This window comes from Rhagoletis pomonella, unplaced genomic scaffold (genome assembly GCF_013731165.1).
Source record: "Rhagoletis pomonella isolate Grant_MI unplaced genomic scaffold, Rhpom_1.0 Rhpom_scaffold_00006, whole genome shotgun sequence".
Taxonomy (NCBI): Eukaryota; Metazoa; Arthropoda; class Insecta; order Diptera; family Tephritidae; genus Rhagoletis; species Rhagoletis pomonella.
The window spans coordinates 55,590,043-55,605,114 of NW_023458560.1; the positions used below are offsets into that span (position 1 = coordinate 55,590,043).

Genomic DNA, 15,072 nt, shown 5'->3' on the forward strand with positions numbered 1-15,072 from the left:
TACATGGCTAGTAATAAAATACTCGCTGGATTTGCAATAGTTAGCTCGTATTTTTATTTAACAAAACATTTTTTTTTTTTTTTAATTGAGTTCCGCTTTTACTCCTTCTTGGCATAGATTTTTTGATTACATTTTTTAGAGACTTTGGCGTTGGTGATATGAAGATTTTGCATAAAAAGACGCCTAGTAAAATTTTCCGAAGAATAGCTCTCTAGGGCATTTTAATCCTCTTAAGGCCTGCCAAATTTGCATTTTGGCCTGCGCGAGATTTAACGTCCCACTCTTATGTTGGTTCTGTAGTCGTGCTTCTGTTTTCTAGTTCGCTAAGGAAGCTTTTAAGCTACCGTTTGCAGGATGCAAGCGTCCTAGGAGGTAATTATGGCAGAAATTTCCATACCAGTCCTTCCTAACTTATCTGCCTGACACTTATCTGGTACCTCTCTATGTACGAATATCCCTTTTGGAAGTGGGCTCTTTATTAAACTAATATTTTTAATTGACTTTTTTTAATCCTGCTTCTGTTCATTGATGACAAGTACATCTTTCTAACTCGTCTAGTTTATTAATCTAAAAACCACACACCAAACTCGTTGCCTTCGTACCCTTTCAGCCTGCCTCCTCCTTCTTTCCAAGTACATAATTTGCGGTCACTGTGATCGCATTCCGCTGATATTCCTTATTACTACTAGTTCTATGTAAAATATAGTTTTTTTTTTTTTAAATTTTTTTTTTCATTCTTTTATTACCAACAACCTGTCAACAATACTTGCCTCAACACTGCGGTATAAATATCATCTTTTGCGGCTACGACCTTAACGGTACATAAAAAGAAGGAATGATTAAACAGCTCCTAGGCTAAAGTGTATGCAGATTAGCGTAAGGAAAATTACTAGAACCAAAAAGAAAAAGGAGGATGGCAAGTGAATGAACTATGTATGTTAGAGTGAGGCGTGTAGAGTTACAAACAAGCGGCAAGGCAAGGAAGAAGAACAACAAAACAATAACAATGTTTCTATGTCGACTACACAAAGTTCAACGAAGTCCAAAGCCTGACGCAGTGTTTTTTGTTTATTTTCTGACTGCCTAGCTTGCTGGCTAGCAGGCTAGCTGACTGGCTGACTGGCTGGTCGTTTGTTGCACCGCCTCCTTCAGGCTAGTCCAACGGTCAGTTGTTCGCTCGTTTGCTGGCTCGGTTGGCTGGTCACTCGGCTGTAGGGACGGTCGGTCTTCTTTGGTCTCATTGTAGTCACAGCGAAAATTGTCAACTATGTTGGTACGGTTGGAGGCGCCTAGATGGTTGTGATTTTATGGCTTATTTTTTTGTTTACTAGCAATTGTTGTTGTTATTCTATGAAAGCTTAGCAAACCATTTGCTTCTGACGAATAGCACATGTTTGCCTTCGATTCGTTTGCTATTGTAGATTTAGTAGATTTGATAAGTACCTCGCAAGCGGCGCTAGAATCGCGCTCTCACCTGAGCTGTTCCTTTTGTGGCTGTCTATTTTTGCACTGCGATCTTCCCTTTAAAGCTTGCATTGGCACCAAAAGTAAGCTTTTGTTCGTTTGTTTTCTTCCAATGCTAACATTCTTTTTGTTGCTGTGGTTTGATATGCAATCACCCTATCATAGCCTTCCTCATTATTCTAGCCACTCGTGTCCATCAGCCTTAGCTCGCAGCTCCAACTCTAGCTGCCGCCGCTTCCTCAACTGCTGTCAATCTGCGGCAGCAGCAGCTAATGCGATCGATGGGTGGTTATGGCTGACATGTTTCAATTTTCATACTCTTGTACATGTCGCAAATGTTGCATGCAACACATGGCGCAAGCACAGCATACAGGCGCATAGCTATGCATATACCAAGTATGTATGTATGTAGCTAAATATTTGCACTATGTTAAGCCTTCAGCGCTTTCCCTATGATCATTTTTGACATGTTACTGCTTTCCATCAGCGTGTGCACTACACTGCGCACACCGCTTGCAAGTGCCAGCATTCCCTTCCGCATCAAGTCAAACCTCAAAACCTCATCCTGCAGTCCACCGTCGCCTTTGCACCTAATACTTCTTCTTCTTCTGCTTGTTTGTTGGCAGCAACAGAGGTCTGTATGTTCATATTGGCAACTGTCACCTCACCTCAATATGCAACCATGTACCATATTTTCCTTCCTGTGCCTATTGCAACTGTTTATTGCGGTTGCACTCGGTCTCGATCGGTGTGGCATAGGCTGGCTTGAGTTGGCTTGATATGATGGTATGGTATGGTGTGTCGTGGTGTGGCGTGGCTTGGCGTTGCATGGAGAGTTCATGTGTTATAGCTTGTTTTGATTTTCTATCCACACGACGGAATATCAAATTGCATCACCATCAGCGGTGCATTCAGTGCACCATTAGCCACAATGGTGACAGTGGCAGTGAACAGTGGCGTTGTGGAATAAAACAAATAGCGTGAAGCGTGAGGTCCGCGCAAGCCAGCGCAAGAAGTTGGAAAATATTTACGCTGAAAGTTCTCTTCTTCTTCGCAATTGGCGCTATTAACGTTTAAGCGATTTTGGACGGCTTCATCATAGCACACCAGTTACTTCTCCTTCTCGCTAGCCGGCGCTAAGTTGAAGCTTAGTCACCTAAATTAGTTCATTTTGAAAACCGGGTAACAAATATTTTGACTCCCGCGCTACCTAGTGGACCCAAGGGGGCTCACAGATCTTCACGCGCACGCTTGCAACAACATACGAAGCTTCATAACAATCGGCTGCAAGGTTAAGGAGGGTTCAAGAGACGCGAGCGAAAATTGAGAAATATCGGTAGATGAAAAGGGAACAAAAAAGAGGTAGAATATCCTGAAGCGCAGAGCTTGAGCAAATGTGAGAATGGGGGTCAAAACTAGATTAAAAGAATTAACCTCCACAGTTTTGTAGTTGGTGTAGTTTGACACAGACTCTCTGCGAATTGCATTTATATCCTGATTGTACGCAGTCGGGTGCCGTGGTTCTGGCGACATCCGAAGGTATCTCGTGGATGTCCGGAGTGCTGTCTCTTGGTCTCTTGGTTCATCCACTGCTAGTGCCCGGCGACTGCATAGTTGAGAACCGGCCATCCAATTTCCCTGTACGTGGCCAACAACGTTTCTTGATCTGTGCTGCGTGCCAGCAGTTTTAAGACTTCTTTGCATCTGTGCACTTTATTGACAATCGCGGTTGTATGAGCCGAGAAAGGGAGCAGGCTGTCGAAAGCGACTACGACTTTTGGGTTGTTCACCGGCCGATTTTGGAAGTGAACACCAAGTTTTAGCCTGACCTCTTTCTGGAATAAAGTTTCTAAGGATATTGAAAGGGAGAGGATTAGGACCTTGCAGTGAACAAGCGAGAAAGTTCAGAGAGGTAGCTTTTAACTCAGGTCATCAATTCCGTTGCACAACGTCATTATCGAGAAATCGTCAGCGTATGAAATGATGGAGACTCACTCTAGTGGTTGGGGAAGTTTCGAGATATAGAAGTTAAACAGAAGCGGGGAGCGGACAAAACCCCGTGGAGCCCCTCTTTACTTTTCCTCAGATGGGATGTTTTATCTCTGAAAATTACTGACAAGTGTTGAGCCTGTGGGAGAGAAGAAGCATAAATGAAATGCAGAGAAGGAGGGTTGCTCTAGCACGCACCACTTTTGGATCTGAATGGTCTTAACATTGCTTGGTAGATATATTTTCCAAAAACTCGGCCAACATACTCGGACCTCTGTCAACATACAAGTATCACCTCTTTCATTTTAAGATGTCCTTGCCGCCCAAAATTTCAAAGTAGAATGATACTAATAGAAATACTTTTCAACTGAAATTTTTCCTAGTAAAATCATATATCCAATAAATTTTGATACGAATCGTCCTTATTAAGAAATACTCCACTCCGCCTCTGTGCAAAAATCTCTGCCTCGTAAACGAACTATCGGTTAGAAAGTACTACCTATAAAAATATATAAAATGTGGCAAGTGTGCGTGTGTTCGAGAGGAATTTTAATTACCGTGAATATGCAAATCGGTGTCAGGTCCACATATAGTAAAACAACAACAACAACCACATAAAGGCAGTTGCATAAGGCAGCACACATAAATACGAGTAGTATTTACTTGCAACAAGTAAACGTACGTAAGCATGTAAATAAGTATCTGCTCTAATGCACTATGCTCTCGTAACTATACTAGTATATTTGTAGCAATTGTATATATTAATTGTGCAACTAAGGTGAAATCAAGGAAGCCAAATCAATTTCTAACAAAATAGAAATGCATTTATTGGTTTTAATTTTCAATGCCTGCGCCTGCGCCTGCGCCTGTCTGTTTGAGTTTACCAGCCACCGCAGTCAACGGTCGGATTACAAATCACTGGAATTGCAATGCAACAACAATGGAAATAGCAATAGTTAGCTTAGCAAATGGCAAGAGATCAACACTTGCTACAAATAATTGCAGTGAAAAATTCAAACTAATAAAGGAGTTGAGCGACTGCTGTTATAGGAAGCGCTCTGGAGCACCTGTGCTGACGATGATTACTTCAGTTCAAGGGTTTCACAAAGGTGCTATGGCTTGAAGAAGCATTGTTGAAGGGAGTTGGCCATTGTTTTATACACTCGCAGTCTCTAAAGTGCGGAAATACATAGGCATGTAAGTTGCTGTAAATCCGTCAGTCAGCGTAATTGCGTGTTAATTTTGCGAAATGATCATCGGCTTGGGTAACTAATTGAATGAGAACCATGAAAGGCACTTGGGGTTTAGCAATTTGTTTTTTCTTATGTGACAGAAGCGTAATCCTAAGCACCCTTTTTTTTTGGGTAGGATTACATTTTATTTTTAAACCTGGACAAGGTATGTATTATTAATATATTAAGCAATAAAAACTAGAATGTTACGAGTACAGTTTGATAAGTCTGTTACTTGTAAAACTCTCAGCCGTATAGTCACAGCCAACGTTATTTTTATAAAATCAAATCCCCTCAAAATCCCTAGTAATATTATACATTCAAAAGTGAGTTGGTTTATGAAGGTGAAGGTGGTGAGTGGGTTTAAGAAGGTTGTAGTTGCCACCTGTTTAGTAAGTAAAATTCAAATTATTTAACAATTTAAATTGTTATAATATGGGTATCAATCGAAATGGGTTTGAAAAGATTTTATATAAGGGTTGTTACCTTTTTAAAAAATCTAATTCAACATGAATTAAGGAAATTATTTAATTAAAATATGTATTCAGGAACCGTAACTGTTATGCCATTTTTTCAAAAGAGTCAGCAAATAATTGTTATTTTTTCACCGATATATTTTTAGTCAAAAAACAAATGTTACATTTTGACTTTTATTTATCCGTTCTCGATGGAAAGTTAATGTTTGACTTGTATTTTTTTCGGTCAAATATAAAAGTTGAAAATTGACTTTTATTTTTGCAGTCAAACTAACCGATACGTTTTCAGTCAAAAACAAAATTTAAGTTTTGACTTAAATTTTTTCGGTAAAAAATAAAAGAAAAAAATTTACTTTTATTTTTCTAGCCATATATAAAAGTTAAAATTTTACTTTTTTTCGATACTTTTACATTTTGCCAAAAAAATAATTCAGATTTTAAAATTTATATTTGACTAAAAATGTAAAAGTAAAATTTTTACTTTTATTTTTGAACGAAAGAATTTAAGTAAAATTTTACGATCAAAGATAAAAGTTAAAGTTAAAAAGTTATTTAACTGTTATTTTGGTCAATTGCTGACTTTTTTGAAAAAAGTTTAAACAATTTATATCATACTAGGTAAATATTCCTTGGCTAACAACTTTCCGACTAATTTTTTGAATTGAAATTTCGAAAATAACTATGTAGTATTTTTGATCCCTCTATGTATCGCAAATGGGTTTTATTTTATATTATAGAAGATAGAGGTAAAATGAGCACAAATATGAAGGTATATTACGACTACCGGTTTCAATGGAGTTATTGCAATTAGATATGCTGATGACATCGCTCTGATTGTTGTGGCTAAAAAATAGTAATTATTTGACACTCAAATTTGTATACTTAGCTATTTGGCCGAGCTTCTGCTCCAATTGACCCTGACCGAAGTGGAAGTCCTCACCTCCAACCACTGAAAATAAAAATAAGCACTATGCGAGGCTGCTCTTCAATCAGAAACGGCTGCACAGGTTTGATGAAATATGGCACCGGATCTCTTATAACTCTGACTAACATTTGGAATATTTTTCAAGTTTTTGAAATTCAATTTTGGGCGTTTTAACGCCATGCGGGTTCACTAGTATTTCTTAATACTTGTTTCCCTCTAGATGCCCTTACTTTTTTTGTAGCACTGTCCGACCGATCATGTCGGGATCAACGAATTAGAGATTTATAAGAGGGAGATTGCATTAGCAACTAATACCCTATTGATTAAGCCTATCTGTCTCTGATCGTTCAGCAGTCAATCTTACGATTAAAAAATCTTAAGTCATATAATAAAATCTTGCTACTGTCTAATCTACACATTTACCTGTCAGCGGCGCACCGTCATCAAAGCCAAAAAGTGGAAGAAAGCCAACCGCCTGCCATCGCCTAAAAAACTGACTCTTTGACGATGACAAAGCCGAGTGCTGATCGCAACCGCAAACAGCACAAGAAAACAGAAAAACTACTCAAAAGCAGATGCATCGCCTGGGCATCTACGAAGGATACGCTTGAAAGGCTGGGCGCATTTAACGCCTGACTTGTCAACAGAAGCGACGACGGCAGCGAGTGCAACAAATGAAAATAAGGTCAAACAAAAAAAGTAGTGCAACCGCTGTTGAATCATTGATGCGCGCACAGATTAACTTCTTCAGAAACGCGCAGAGCGGGTATTGCAAGAAGCCAAAAGAAAAAAGAAACAAAGCAAATCGAAATGAGACTGATTAGACAGCAGGCCGCAATTGTTTGCACAAAATAATAGAAAATAAAGAGTGCGCAGTGTGGAGGAAAATCAAAGAAAGCTGCAGATCAGTTGGCGCAGCTGAATTGAGCACAACGAGTTTCCCAAAAAATCAAATGCACACACACACACCCACGCTGCCATTACTGCACTGCAATGTCATTCACTGCCGCCTTAAAGTGGCGGCATCCTTTTATATGTATGCAATTGGTGTGTGTGTCGGCAGGCGTAGCGCCGCTGTGAGCAGCACAAAATTGACAAAGTATTGCCAAATAATGCACTTCAGCCGCAATGGACAGACGGCCAACTGCGCCAGCAACAACAACAACAACAACACAAAGTCAAGCAAGGCTAAAAGAACAAAAGTATTCCAAAGAAACGCATCTGCCCAGCAGCCCAGCAGCAGGAGCGGGTGTGCGAGTGAATGGGTGAGTTAGTGCCAAGCAGCCAGCTTGCCACAAATTATTTGACAAAAATTTTCTTTTTCTACATTTGTACGTTGACTCGGTTTTTTCCGATTTTTTTTCTCTTTGATTTTTTTTTTGCTCTCATTTTTGCTCTGCATTTTAGGCGCGCAAAATCAGGCCAGGCCAACTTGTCTGCCTCGGCCGAGACAAATGGACGTCGGACAGGTTGCCACACATTGTTCTAATTGAATGAATGTTGCACAAGGTGCAACGATGATAATGCTGATTATTGTTTTGCAATTCTTTTGTTTGTTTTCATCCAGATTTGCTACACATTTTGTAGGTATTTGTACAAGATTCTGATTCTGCGAAGGGTGCGCCTTGGAAGCATTGCAGGATTTTGTAATTCTAAGAATTCTCTGTAAGCCAAAAGACAATTTCGAATTGTTTCGTTACATTAATGATTTCTTGCTATGTCAACTTTTTGAAAGACCCTAAAAAAATTGAGTTGCAAGGTGTTGTCTGAAACGGCAAAAACGCGCGAAATGTTGCTTTCTTTGAAAAATATTGTGTTTTTGTAAGTTTATGCCTTTTTTTTGGTTTATTTTTTTCTTATAAATTTTTTTTTTATTTCTATTTACAAATATATACATATGTATATTACATTATATTACGTATATTAGTGCGGGTCATTTTTTTTTTTACTATGCGCGTATAACGTAGGAGAATTCTACGTGTAATTCTAAGCAAATTTTGCGAAGAAACCATGGGTCTAAAAGAAAAAAATGTATGTAGGTAGTTCCCACCAGTTTGAAAATTTCAGTTTAAGTTAATTTGTAAGACAAATTGATAATTGCAATATGGGTGTTGGGAGAGTTGCCACCTTTTTGAAAAGTTCAATGTAATTGAATTAATAAGATAAATTAAATATTACATAACAGGTATCAAGCTGAAGAGTTTTAGGAAAGCTTGCAGCCGAAAATATTTCCGGGGAGGGTTGCCACCTTATTAAAAAAAATTATTTAATTAAACTGGTAAGATAATTAAGTATGGATATCAAACTATAGAGGTTTAAAAAGGCTTCCAGCCGAAAATATTTCCCGGGAGGGTTGCCACCTATCTGAAATTTTTAATTTAACAAATCTTATAAACTGCCAAGCTATTGCAATATTTTCCAGGCGGAGGTATTGGCAATAAGAGGGGCGGCGGAGCTACTGAATAGCGCTCCAGAAAACAAATTTTTTTACACGTTATTTACATGAAATTTTGAAATGCCCACAGACACCTTTTAAAATTGGAATAAAAATTTTTCCAAATTGGAGAATTTTCTTCTCAATAAATATGTAGGATCTTTTAAGGCCACAAAATTGGTTAGGTTAGATATTTTGGTTCACCCTAATCTACATACATACTAATTTTTTAGGTACATTCGTCGGCTGTTAGGTATAATTTCTTCTTCAAATTAAGTACAATTTAGAGATTTGATTTTCCATCACTTATCTATATTTGGTTTACTTTTTAAATCTTTATTCTTCTTTCATATGCCTTTTAACCACTTATGCTTCATTGTCTTCGTTTTAAACCCTTCTACTCTGCACCAGCACATCCTTGCACCTTTCACTTTCACCTTCACCTGCGAACACATCCTTTATTTGCGTAGGTGCCATTCATATCCCCCCACACAAAATCCATCATTCAACCGCAACTCAACACTTTACAATCCGAATGAGAATGACAAAAGCATACAATAATTTCCGACACATGTATGTACATGTGTATGTAAGTAAGTATACAAATAAACGAGTACACAAATACTACATATGTACATACATCAGACTACTGAAAATCCTTTCAGAGCATGCGCGCGCACATTTCCTGTCTTCAGCGCATTGCACATGGCAATGCAATCCTTTTTCTTCTTCTTCTTTACTTCAATACTGCATGTATTAATAATTTTTATTTTTAGAAAAAAAAACGAAAATAATGCTTACACAAAGGCTTTCTTCCAGCAAGCCAACTGAATGAAGAATTTGCTGAAAAAAAGTACGTGGTGCGGATATTGTGCACTCGCTTGTTCCATATTGGCGTAAGAGCAGGTGTTGTTCATGGTTATGAATTCAAATATTTGCTTTGCTTTAGCTGCATGACAAAGCAGTTTTAAGGAAGTATTACAGGCTTTAAATAACATATCATCACTTAATGTAAAATAATGTCTCAGCTTTGTTTTATGTTGCACTTGTGGGAGGCAAAAGAAAATGCAAGAAATATGTACTCTTGAACCATTTTACACACATATATATGTAGATATATGTTGAGAATTTTAGTCCAAAACAAAGGCATTAATCCTTGTAAAGAACAGTTTTAGTGTTAACTTGTTAGTGCCAGTTTTGTATACTAAAAAGTATAAAGAAATTTTTTGAAATCGCTCAGACCGAGGATTGAACCTTAGTCCAACGGAATTATCGCAGGCCTCTCACCACTCGGCTACCGCGTACGTACGCCAAACTCGCTTGCTTGGTTTGCATACTTACACAATAGACAACAGCTGGCCGTTTGGGTAAGTGTTGTCATCGAAAATTCTCCAGATCTGCATTAATTTAAAAGATTAGCTGCAGGACTTAATTCGGATCAACTAAAACTTGCAGGCGCCTGTTATTACAGTACTGATTTTCCAGCTGGAGCTGCCACCACACAGCTGTATGGGGAAAACAGTGGATTTTAAAAGCTGGAACTCAGATTATTGTTTCGCTATACCTCGGCGGCATACATAGAACCTCGATCTTATTAAAGTTGATTCTCAGGCCTGCTGAAAATAGAAGAAAGAACGGAACGGGCTAAGTGAGTTTATTCGCAGCAGTCGCAAAACCGTGATAACCTACTCCTTTTTTGGAAGTCGGTTAAAATTGACGCACAGGAAATGGAAAAAAAAATGCTTCTATCAAAATATCCGAAATCAGTATGCAGCTCTTAAGAAAAGAATGCTCGTATATCTATTTTTTTAAGAAAATTTATATTAACCGCAAAGTACTTTTACTAGCAGCGAAAATATTGATAAATATGTATTGCGATTTTTCTTGGGAGCTGCGTAAATGAGCAAAAAATTAAGCTAAAAAAGCTAATCAAAATTTTAGTTATGGTTAAGGAAAATAGCTAAATTACCAAATCAAATATTTTTTTTGGTCGTCATTATAACTTCAAAACAGTGTCAATATTTAAGAAAAAATTACGCATTCTTGTAAACCAATACTTTAGTATCCTCCACATAAACTAACCAACAAGAAAGTACTCCCACTCTTTACCCGGTGAGTACAACTCCAGGGTACCTTTCCTGGCCAACTTCTCCGCAACGCGATTCCCTGCAATATCGATATGGCCTGGTACTCAAATGAGTCTAACCGGGAAAATTGCCTTGCGAAAATCGAGCAGTTTAACTGACATTTGACTGATTTCTTAATGCTAGCTCTGACTGATGTTGTCGCCCTGCATGAAAGAACCATCCATCGCCACTTCCGTCAAGCATCGACCCATCCGTGTCGTCTTGGCAGTGTCGTCTTACCAGTGTCGTCTTGCAACTACTGCTTCCCATTCGTCTATTGCTAAAGGTGGGTGAGTCGCGAAAAAACTGAAAACCAGTCTACCCACGCAAATCTCGGAAAAGGCCAGTATGCATCTCTCAAGAAAAGCAAAGAGTTCATATAAAATGACGTACAAGAAATGGGTAAGAAACTTTCTTGTGAAAAATTTTCTTGAGGCAGTACGCAGTTCTTAAGAAATTTTCTCCGCTTTCTACTACACTTTTCTAAAGTTTGTTTTGTGAAAAAAGAGCACAAGGTAACCCATGCTTGGACCAGAAATATATACCCGTTCCATTATTTCTTGAGGAAAGAGTGATGCAACAGGCTGGTGAAGTATCAGATGTCAAAATTCCTTGGACACACACACACGAAATAAAGGCAATGTTTTTCTTGACCGTTTTCTTGAGAGCTGCATACTAGCCTATAAAATCGAAGAATCAGAACAAACTTCTGCCTTTCGTGACTCGGCGCAAAAAATTAAAAAAAAAAGTTCCGTACGTCACAAATCGGAGTAATTTCGCAAATAAAGAAGACCATAGGCTGCCCGCTTCACCCGAACTACTACCCTAACGTTAGTCCCACGGTAGGAGATAAACGGAGCAGAAGTGGTTTTTTAGTGGTGTGAGCCGAAAGGTGAGTCCTTCCATTTTCCGCTTTCAATACGTAGTACCACAAAGTATTCGATTATGGGGAAAATCGACCAAATCAAATATCTCGACGACGAGAATAGACAGCGTAATAGATGTAATACGGAAAAATAATAAGAACGAAAAATGACACTGAAGATGGCACAACGCCGAAACCGGTTTGACTGCAAACCAAACTTGACAAGGGATGACGGAAATTCGTTCCAAAATAAATCAGATGTAATAGTATTTTTGAGAGGGAAAATTCAAGAAAAATGGTCTGCTTTAATGAAAGAATTTCTTTTACCTTTAAAATAGCCTTGAAATATAGAGGGTTTTTAATTCTTTCTTTTTTTTTGTCCTAAACCAGAACGCAATGCAATTTTTGAACGTTTTAAACACTTTTGCTGTTCTTGCGTCAAGGAAAAAGACTTTTAAATTTTTTTAATTCATTATGCCGAATTTTTATTAAAATTTTTACCATTTAAGCCCAATTTCAGATGGCCACCGCTGTTAAGAAAAAAATTTTTTTTCTATATTTTTTTGCGATTTTTCTTTGACTAGAGCTTGAACCCAGGCCCTGGCGAGTGGTAGCGCGCACTGTTAAGCACTACACCACAGCGGTCGCCGCTTTAAAATACCATTGCATTTATTTCGCAATCTCTTCTCGATCTAGAGATATTTTATTTTGACACTCTGTGCGCCACCTCTAAACTGCTGCCGATTTTTTTTTTTTTAATACAAAAGACTTTCATTAAATTTGTTTGCTTGCTTCTATGTATTTAAATTTAGTGTCCTCCATTTTATAAAAATAAGCTTATAAATAGCCAACTTATAAACTATTACAACAATTTGTATAGTTTTTCTTTATTAAAATTGCTTACACTAAAATTTTTATATAAAAAGTTTAAGTCTAAATTTGTATTCTTATGAGCAAATTTGGTCGAGTGCTGCTTCTGGTAAGTTAAATTAACTCAAATATACACTTGAAATGAAAATAAAATTCTTTAAACAAAAAAAAAAATATAAAAAAAATAATTCAAAACTACAAACAAAAGTTTTAAATAACAAACACAACTTAAAAGAATTTTTCGAAATTCCAAATAAAACGAATTCGACTAGAACTTATAAAACATAAACTCAATGCTGCCACAAATGCGATTACATAAATAGAAATTCAATAAGTTACACTATTTACACTTAAAAATTAAAATAAATTTACATACAAATAAATAAAATTGAATGCAATTCAAATAAAATACTGAGTATTTCTTTTACCCACTCCGCACTGCTGCTGGCACTTTTTCGTAGGTACGCGTAACGTTTTTCCAAGGCAATTATTGTCGCTCAATTCACGAACGTTCAATTCACTTCAAACCTCAACACGCCGCACGCTAATCTACACAATTGTAATGGTGCAATTGGAGCTAGCGTGCTTGTTGAGCAGCGACATGCGCGAGAAGGATTTGTTGCATACCTTGCAGGCGTACCGCTTCACCTCGACATGCGTCTGCTGGTGGGCGCGCAAATTCGAGCGATCGGCAAACGAGCGCGGACAGTCGCTGCAATGGAAGGGTTTCTCGCCGGTGTGTGTGCGTATATGGCCCTGCAATAGCCAAGGGCGCGAAAAAGCCTTACCGCAAATGGGACATTTGCAGGGCAATGTATGGGTGCGTATGTGCATCTTCAGAGCGCCGACAGTGGTGTACAACTTGCCACACTCATGGCATGAATGTTGCTTCTTATCCTGATTGCAAACGGCGGCAGGGCAATGGAATTGCTGATGCTTGGATAGACCAATCGAGGTGGAGTACATTTTGCTACACTTATCGCATTTGTAGCGATAATTCGCATGCTTTTGTGCCGCATTGGAGCTTGCGCTGTGGTGAGCCGAGGCAGCGCTATCATGGCACTTTAGCGATTTGCTGCCGCCGCTGCTCGAGGACGATGCAGACAATGCCAGTTCGGTGTGATGATACAAAGCTGGCAGTGGTATATCATTGCGTACACTAAGATCCTCAGGCTCTGAGCCAGCTTCCGAACCCGGACTGGATGGTGGTGTCATATGTTGATAGCTGTACGCCGAACGCGGTGAGGTGGCGATCGAAGAGGCTGGCGAAGGAAAGATCGAGCTGAGATTGCCACCGCTCAACGCTGGTTGGTAGGCGCTCCAAAGCGCTGTCATCGGTGTTGCGCCAGCGGCTAGCATGAAGGCTGATTTGTAATTGGTGGAGGCTGTGGTGTAGCCGCTGGTGGCAGCGGTCAGACCACGCAAATGTATGTTGGCTGGCTGGTGTGGGTGATAGTCTGACTCGTCGTAATCCCCAGCCGGCGAAAGCATAGCCGACGATGATGTCAAAGCAAACTCCGCGTTATGAAGTGAGTTCACAGAGTTGGCCGGCGAATCGGGACGGTAGTGCCGGGTTGGTATAGACAATGGCGCCTCCGGATAGCTGCACTTGGAGAGATTGAGCACATATTCACGCTTAGCGGGCACGCTGTAGTCTGCAAAGTTCACGCTGGCTTTACGTTTCAGCGAAAGATCTTGCGGCTGTTCGTCTTGGAGGTGCTCTAGTTGCGGCTCCTGCTTGATGGTGGTGACGCTGGCCACTTGGAAGGCAGCCGCTGCGGCGTAATATTGTAGCGGTGCAATCGCAATCGCGGGGAGTACTGTTTCCTTTTCGCCTGCTTGCTCGTACTTGATGGGTCGCTTCTTGAGCGGACAACTTTTGTATTTTGTGGTTGTATCCTGGGCGGCGTGTGTGGTGGCCATTTTCGGGGATGTGTGTTCTTTTGATATATAAAGTATAGATTTTGCACTTGATATTTTAATAAACTTTTTAACTGTTTTTTTTACGTTTTTTACTCTTTTTTGTCGAGCTGTGTCTATTTCACAAATAGTATTGCGCACTTTTTTATTATTGTCTTTTACTATTCTCTCACAATGAAAAAAATCAAAACAGCGCAGCGACGAAGTTCGTCTTCAGCACATGAAATTAATTCGATTTAGATTTTTTTATTTTGTTTTTATTCTTCAAAATTTTCGATGTTGTTCCTCACTCTGCGAGCACTGCTGCTGCTATGACAGGTTCGTTGACAGGCCCTGGTCTTTTATAGTTTGCCTGTCTGGCGACGCAATGAGCATTTAAGGCAGATTCTACTCAATTGATTGCCACGGCCACGGCCAGCGCGCATTGATGGTTGGTTGGCTTGCTGGCTGGCTGGCAGACGGTGGTGGTGGTGGTGGTTCTGCTGTCCAAAAAAAAAAACACAAACTCCGTACAACAACAACACTTATGCGCTACCTACTCTACTCTACTCTACTCTATATTCACTCGAGCGTATTCCCCATATATTAAATTGTTGTTGCTTGTGCTGCTGCTATTGCGTTAACAATTCAAAACAATAATAGTTTTTCCCCCTGATTGCGTGCTTTCCATATACCATGTGGAAAAAACTGTCACAGCAGCTAGCTCTACCTACTCTATAGCTAGATACATATGTATATGTAGCTGTTGTAGCAGGCACTCACACGCACACG

At 39.2% G+C, this 15,072-nt stretch overlaps 1 protein-coding gene across 1 annotated transcript; it reads right to left on the reverse strand.

Annotated features, from left to right (window-relative positions):
• Positions 1 to 12,318: 12,318 nt before the first annotated feature.
• LOC118741717 (protein snail-like) lies at positions 12,319 to 14,607 on the reverse strand. The gene has a single exon (XM_036473686.1). It carries the CDS (start codon positions 14,302 to 14,304, stop codon positions 12,931 to 12,933), a length of 1,374 nt encoding a protein of 457 aa, XP_036329579.1. The 5' UTR covers positions 14,305 to 14,607; the 3' UTR covers positions 12,319 to 12,930.
• Positions 14,608 to 15,072: the final 465 nt, after the last annotated feature.

Bases quoted from the DNA above. Each gene is read 5' to 3' on its own strand.
- LOC118741717 (XM_036473686.1), bottom strand. From the start codon at position 14,304: ATGGCCACCACACACGCCGCCCAGGATACAACCACAAAATACAAAAGT.